Consider the following 8,380-nt stretch of genomic DNA (forward strand, 5'->3'; position numbering starts at 1 on the left):
GTACGTTAATAGTTTTTAACTTGCAAATAATATATTTATTTATACTACAACAAATCTAGTAAGTTGGAAGTATTTAAAATAAGTTAATGAGGTATTTTTGCATAACGTAGTAAAATATGTACTGTTTTTCCTAATGACCCTTACCCCTACTTTTCTTACTAACCTGATAGTAGTCTATTTTAAATAAATAATTCCCCAAAATGTCAAGCGCCTGTCTGAATTCTAAGTATTTCCTCATGAACTTTTTTTTGTATTCAATTAACGTGTGAAATTGTAATTTTCCTTTCAAAAAATGCTGTTTATAATTAGTATTAATTTATAAAAAGTATTCAAAATTACTTTAAAAAGTAAAAACTCAAAGTTGTTTTTTATTAAAAATAAAAAAACATTCTTGACACTCGAAAATCCTTCTTTGGATATTTTGTTATCAAGTTATCAGCTTAATCAGTTTTAATGAGCTGTAACTTGACAATAACCATTTTTATGGTGAATTATTAAGAGGATGATTCAATAATAAACATACCTGAAAATAAATGAAAGGCACTAGACAGAAATATAATGTATTCTGTTATTTAGCATAAACTCATTTTCAAAAACAATTCGGTGTCTTGTTCGATATTTTGCCATTGGATCTAGTACCTACTTATTTATTATTTATTTTTATTTGAATAAAACCAATATTAAGTAGTCTTATAACTTGTTGGCGTATAGTAGGTAATTCGGTAACTTTTAGATCACATACTAAATGATCTAGGCAAAATATACTGTACGTATGACTAAAATAATACTAATAAAATTAAATAACCGAACGTGTTAGGCGTTTTAATAAAAATTTAAAAGAAAACCAGTGTTTTTTTTTTTTTAAACACTATTTTTCTTGGACTGTCAGCCAAAACAAGAGCAAACTCGGGTAGGTTGCAAATGACTTAAGGACCCTCCGCAATAACATTTTGGAGCTACCAGGGTATGATGCAGAATGTCTTACTTGCCGTGACTCGAGAACTGGCGCCGGCGCGGCTCATAAGACCCTGGTACCGTTTTCTCCTGTTTTGCAACCGAAATTCCAACCGCTCCAAATTCAAAAAACACCATTTCAAAACGCATTACTGTTACGCGTTGTTATTGGTTTTTCGTTATTTGTTTCACTCGTTGTCCGAATGTATCGACAAACAATAGTTTTAATTTATTGCTACTGTTTGCTACAAGATTGAATATTGAAAATAAAGTTTTTGAATAATTCAAAAATATTCACTGACAATTAAAAACAAAAAAAAAAAATCATCGTAAAGGCGAAAATTGGTCAAAATTCTTGCTTTTTTCGCTTAATTTTGCTTAATTAAAAATGAGTTTCACTACGTTTTTTTTTTTTTTTTGAGAAAGATCATTTTAACGCCCTGCGCGAGTTTTCTCTTAAAATAATTTATATTTTATATATGTGTATTTTTTTAAAATATATTTTATTGTTTATGCTTTACTACAATATTAGATAATATTCAAATATTTATCTTTCTAAGTATTTTCTACGACTTTTTTTAAACTTTTTAAACATATTAAATGGTACACGTTTTAATTGCTTTTTAATAAATGTTCAGAAAATGATTCTTAATACCTTTCACTGCATTATTTTTTTTTGTTCGAACATATTTTGTTTGCTAAAACTTGATCACTAACAAACTCGTACGATATAATTTATAGTTATTTCTGCGGAAACAGCTAGCGACATCTATACATACTCTTTTGAACTATACATACAAATATTATTATCAAAGACCACGAGCAGATAAAAATAATAAAATATATCTTCTTATAAACTATAATAGTAAAAGTCATAACAGGTAAGTGCAATAAAAACCGTGGTGCTTTTAGAGCAAATTAGTATAAATTTAAAAAAATATAGACAAGAATAATTTTAGTTGAGGTAAAGAAATTGGGCCTAACAGAGTAGTGATGAAGATGTGAGCTAAAATAAACTGGGCTAAGTCAATAATGGTCAGATGCCTGAATGATCTAAAGTGATCGCACCGAATGATGAAAATAGGCATGTAAAATGTTACAGTTGTTAATGCAGATTCGAGAAATTAACTTGCATCGATTCAGAATAATGAATATCAAAAATTTTGGTCAAGGCCTGTAAGTAATTTTACCTATTTATATTTTGTTTCTATTAATATCATGTAAAAGGATATCCTGCGATACCATTTTACATAAGGCAAAAAAATATTCTATATAGAATATTGTACAAATTTCAATGTCACTATTAATAATTAATTATTATTCAATATTATTTTTAACTTTAAACACCTTTGATTGATTAATATAGATCACACCATAATAATATTGCTTACTAAGACAATAAGTTTTTCTTAACAATATTAATGCGTAGGTACTTACAATTCTAAGCTGAATATAATATAAATTATTTATTGTTATAAATAATTAATAACGACGACTATCCTTATATAACAATATATATAATATAATAACCCCTCCCCCCTCCTATATCGAATTTTAAGCACCAGAGAAGTTTTTTCAAATTGAGTTTATAGTTGTTGAAGGTCTAAAGAAAAATTGCACGAAAATTTCTTTAAAAAAATGCAGTTCCCTTTATAAACCATAAGTGAAACTAGACTTTTTTTTACAAGATAAAGCTTATTCTATGGTAACTAAAGGGACTTATAAAGTAGGGTATATTAAAACCAGGATCGGAGAGTTATTATTAGAAAAAAATTATAATAATGCCTCTGACTTAATAAACGGAGCCTTATCCATTTGGGTAAACACACTTTGGCACGCTTTAACATAACCAGTGGCATACATAACGAAATTTCTGGACTTACAGTTCCTAAGATATTTTAACTCTTGCTTAGGTGGCCGCAATTTCCCTTAACGCTTAACAATTAAAATATAACTATTAAATTATTATTTATTTACTTCAAGTTATAAATTACTTCAGAGAGTAACATTGTAACAATTGTACAGTAAATACCTATAATGTATTACTTAAACACAATTTTCTTTTTGGCTCTGGGGGGTTTGAACCTGACCCCCCCCCCCTGTGAGTACGCCACTGTACATAACAATAAATACATTTTTTCCGATTATTTTAATTTACCCCCCCCCCCCCCCCAAATAAGCATCGCTTGTGTAAGGTGGATATTAATTACTTTAATAAACCCCAATTAAGTGTCTCCAACAGCCCGACTATACGTGCAATGCCTAGGGACGAAGTAAAGACATATACTCTACATTGTGTTCCTATAGGGATGATATTTGCATCACACATAATTGTCTATATTTTGTGTCTACATAATAAACCGCGGCATATATAATAATTATAAAATACCGTTGTTCTTTTTCATTTTTACAAATAACATTCATTGATTAATGTAAATCCATTGGGTTTATTGGCAATTGCTCTACTGTAGTTTTATTTTATTACTCTGAACTAGAAATTATGACCATGTATACTAATGAGTAATTAGTAGTGGAATACTACTTTATATTATCAGAGTAGCTAAAATAATAAAATAAATAACTGTGCTGGACAAAGACTAGATCAGAATGAATTTAATTTAATAAATTATGAAAGCTATATACCAGTGCTAATATTTACTTTAATGCCGTTAAAAACACAGTTTTCGCAATTATAAAGTTATATTCATTTTTCTGTAGAATATACTTTTAGTAATAATTACAATTTTAAATGGAATGTTTTAATATATATAGGGTATCCTACAAAGACCTGACAAATGAAATATATTTAGTTTTAGTGAATATTTTTAAGATTTTTGTTTTAAATTAATTTGTATACTCGTTTTCGCTGTACGCACCATGTTTTTTTTGTACTAAACTATTTTATTTTTTTAAATTATTTATTGTTTTTTTCAAGATAGTCACTTCATTCAGAATAATTTTCAAAAAAGAATTGTTGAAACAAATTTGTATTTTTATTCATCCCTTGAAAAGTTATATAATATGTATTTGAAAGAGATGAAAATATTACTCCGCGTTTAATGCGGCGGCCATTTAACCATGTTATTAAATAACACTGATTGACAGCTAAATTGATTTACTAATATCTACAACACAAACATATTTTTGATATAAGACTAAAAACTGAAGTCATTTTATCATGGCATAATACACTTTTTGACGCTGTTGAAACTCATGGTATTATTTTTCTAGACTCGTGTGCACCAGTTATACTAATCATTATCATGCACAAGACGTGTAATCAGATGGAAAACCCTATAGTGTAATCGGTGTTCGATACTGATAAACCTACTTCCGATAATATGTCAAATATCAAAAATATATTTACAAAATGTTCACTATTACTAGAAAAAACAAGTTTTGCTTATGAAATCATTATGTTTATTAGTTTTCATCGTACAGCTATATAAAATGTAGTCACAATTAGGGAATTTATAAACACAATTGACACTACTTAAATGTATTAATAAAACAAACGATACAGGACGTTTCTGAATTCTGAATACACGTCAAAAAAGCGTTTTTTTCGAAAGTGATTTTATCACTTTCAGATTTAAAAATTCCTGTAAACCTGTGACCTCTCTGTCCCCACTATTACCCGACCCAACTTTGCTCTGTCCCCACTATGCCCCGACCCCACTGTACTGTTTTTTTTTAAATATTTTAGTTAAATAATTTTATATTTTAGTAAATTAAAACGAGAAAAAAAATTAGCTTTAAACAATTATTAAAAACGAAGCTAATGACAAACCGACGTTCAACCAAAACCTATTAATTCAACAGTAGATATTTTTATAACAATTATAATAACCCAATTTATCTAACTTATTGATTTAAAGTCTTTCAAATGCTTTTCAGTTATTGTAGAAATCTAATTTTTTTTTTTAATATTTCAAAAGCCTACGTATCTTTTGATTGACGTTATAAACTCCAAAGTTCAGTCAAATTATCTTTTACCAAAAAAATAGCTTAACAAGTATAATTAAATTAATATACAGGTTGCTATAAGAGATTCTAAAATCACCCCTCCCTAAATCCTGTTACCCAAGGGCGGAAAAATCCCAATGACCTAGAATTATCATTGTGTGGTAAAAAATAAAAAACGATTCACATAGGTGGTTTTATTATAATTTCAAAAAAATCGTCAACAAGTCATGTTGGCCTTGAAATTCTAAAGACCATGAATATTTGTCGTACATCGTTATTAAAATGCAAGTTTAACATGGGTATCTAAAAAATAGACACAGTCTTTTGGCTTTGTATAATATTTTTAACACAAACGAGCACTGTATTTCATTTATGCAAACAGTGCAAAATTTAATCGCACATCGAATCACACAAGTGTTTTTCTAAAGTAAAATAATTGTGTTTTCGAGTAAACGCTTAGGCAAGAATTCAGTAAACAATAATTTAATAAAAAATCATATTTTTGAACTCGGTGACCCTTTTGAAACACATGCACCGATGTGCGATAAAATACAAAAACTTACTTTCTAACAATTAAAATAATTAATACACATACGCATGGACTTATCATTAATGACTTATTCGCATAGGCCTACAATGAAAAATCTCTTATTTTTTAAACATTTACCACCAATTTTAAATTGAATACATAAAGCAATGGGCATTTTTTGAAGTTGATAAATTCTTTTTTATAGAATTAGACACTTAAACCAAAATATGTTTTCATCATAGTTCAAAAATAGAAATGAGTAGGATTTTTTTAAAAAAAAAAAAAAAAATTTCTTTGTAATTGACATTTAAAAAATCTGTACTGTAGGTTCAGGGCATAGAGGGGACGGGTAGGTCACAAGTTTACAGGAATTTTTATATCTGAAAGTGATGAAATCATTTTCGAATAAACGCTTCAATGCAAATCAGTAGTTAGTATTTTCAAGCCAGTACGGTCCAAACTAAGCACAGTGTAAACCAGCAAAGTGAGAAAGTATTAAATTGAGGTGCTGTATTTACAAATATGCATCAAAGCGTTAATTTGAAAACACAGTTTTTCGACAATTAAAGAAAAACTGTAGTGCCGAATTTTTTTCCGTTTAATATGTATGGATACATTTAATTTCTAACAACTGACAAATGTTCAACTTAAAAGTTATAAAATTACGGCAACAATACCCAAAAAAAAAAAATCTTGCACCCCCTTTAAGGGGAAGGGAAATGGGTATAGTTTAAATTTGAGACTATTGACGTGTGAGAGCATACGAAATAAATATTTCTTATAAATTTCAACTAGATCCGACTGTTTTTCTCGAAATTATAGCCAGTAAAAGTTCTAACTTAAAAAATCGTTTTTTCGAAAGTGATTTTATTACTTTCAGTTTTTTAAATTCCTGTAAACCTGTGACCTCCCCGTCCCCACTATGCCCCGACGCAACTGTGCTCCGTCCCATTTTAATTTTGTTTTTCATTATCAAAAACCGTGTATTAATTAAATGATGCTAATTTCCCAATATTAAGTTTTCCATTGTAATCGGCACAAAAGCTTAAATCAATCGGCTTTAAGTTATTAACTGTGTCCATTAAATGTACTTATCTATACTTTGTTATCTGTTAATCATTTTTAAAACATTAAAACTTTTATGTAAACCTTGAAAAAAAAAATTAAATCAATAAAAAATAATCTCACACTATCAATAATTTTAATTTTAATGGTAATAAGACATGTAACGTATGAAGATCGTAAGAGCATTCGTAATTTGTATAGAAATGTAATAACATCCATGTCACAGTGGTATCCCACAATGGAGAGCATAAATTAATAATAGTAATTCTTAAAATATTTCTCTTTGCTACGGGTATTTTTTTAATACTGAAGCCGCCTTTTGTTATAATTTCGTTTATATGTTCCAAAAACGCATAGTAACTGTTTGTAAAAAACATTTTCCGATTTTTTTTCCAACGTTTGGATTTCAATTAAGTTGTTCGTGACGGAATCAATACTTAAAACGCAAAACAAAATCTTTGAAGATTGAAGATTTCGTTGAACCATGTCGAAAAACTTGGGTAAGTAAAAAACGGGTATAAATGATTACTCGACTAAATATTGTTGGACATTGAGATTATACGTTTAAATGTTTGTTTCAGTACAATGCCAATACCACCCCGACGCTCCGTTGATTGAAGATTACAGAGCCGGCGATCAGATTTGTTCCGAATGTGGACTCGTGGTAGGGGATCGCGTTATAGACGTAGGTTCCGAATGGCGAACATTTAGCATTGACAAAAACAGCAACGCCGCCGATCCTTCACGTGTGGGAGCCGCGGAAAATCCATTGCTCAACGGATCGGACTTGTCGACATTAGTCGGCCCGTCTAGAGGAGACGCTTCGTTCGAAGAGTTTGGCGGAATGAAGTACAAGAACAAAGGGATGGCGTGCTCGACTAATCGTTGTTTGTTGAATGCCTATAGAGAAATCGGTTTGATGGCAGACCGTATAAACTTACCCCGTAACATTGTAGACAGAGCCAATGTTATATTTAAACAAGTACACGATGGTAAAAACTTGAAAGGTCGCTCAAACGACGCAATAGCTTCTGCGAGTTTATACATAGCGTGTCGACAGGAAGGTGTTCCGCGTACATTTAAAGAAATTTGTGCCGTTAGCAAAATGAGCAAGAAAGAAATCGGACGTGTGTTCAAATTGATTTTAAAAGCATTGGAAACAAGTTTGGATTTGATAACAACGGACGACTTCATGTCCAGATTTTGTTGCAACTTGAGTCTGCCAAACGTGGTTCAAAGAGCAGCCATACACATTGCCAAGAAGGCAGTTGAACACGACATTGTTCCTGGTCGTTCGCCAATTTCGGTAGCGGCGGCTGCTATATTTATGGCGTCTCAGGCGTCAGACGAAAAACGTTCGCAAAAAGAAATTGCTGATATTGCAGGGGTAGCAGAAGTGACAATCAAACAGTCGTATAAGTTGATAATAGCCAATGCCGCTTTATTATTTCCAGAAGACTTTAAATTTGTTACTCCAATCTCAGAACTCCCGACATCCTAATGATATATACTACAAAAATGTGTATTTTTTTTAAAAAATTTACTACAAATTAGTTAATGAAGTATTTATAATAAGTTCAATATATGTATACCTTACAATTAATAAAATTTAAGGTTTGGAATTCAAAGAGAAACATCTCGTTGTATAAATAGTAACGAAAACTACTCCTAAAATAATCTTTGCGGTTATCATGAACCTTTCTATACATGGTGGAAGGTGTAATTTCTAAAAACAAATACAAGTATTACACCAATTTTTTATTTAATTGTTTTATTGATTATAGTAGGCAATTATAATCAAAATGTAAGCCTGCATTAAAATATTTAAATTTTGTTTTTAAATATTGATGCACTAGATGCAAATTT

General features: G+C 29.9%; 1 protein-coding gene across 1 annotated transcript; it reads left to right on the forward strand.

Moving 5' to 3' along the window:
- The first annotated feature begins 6,998 nt into the window (after positions 1–6,998).
- On the forward strand, positions 6,999–8,015 carry LOC126842109 (transcription initiation factor IIB-like). Its single transcript, XM_050578990.1, has 2 exons — positions 6,999–7,014; positions 7,096–8,015. Exons 1-2 carry the CDS (start codon positions 6,999–7,001, stop codon positions 8,013–8,015), a joined length of 936 nt encoding a protein of 311 aa, XP_050434947.1.
- The last annotated feature ends 365 nt before the right edge of the window (positions 8,016–8,380 follow it).

This window comes from Adelges cooleyi, unplaced genomic scaffold, assembly GCF_023614345.1.
Source record: "Adelges cooleyi isolate 19-005CV unplaced genomic scaffold, UGA_ACOO_1.1 ACOO_flye_CR_arks_rails_tigmint_CR_PRNA_446, whole genome shotgun sequence".
NCBI lineage: Eukaryota > Metazoa > Arthropoda > Insecta > Hemiptera > Adelgidae > Adelges > Adelges cooleyi.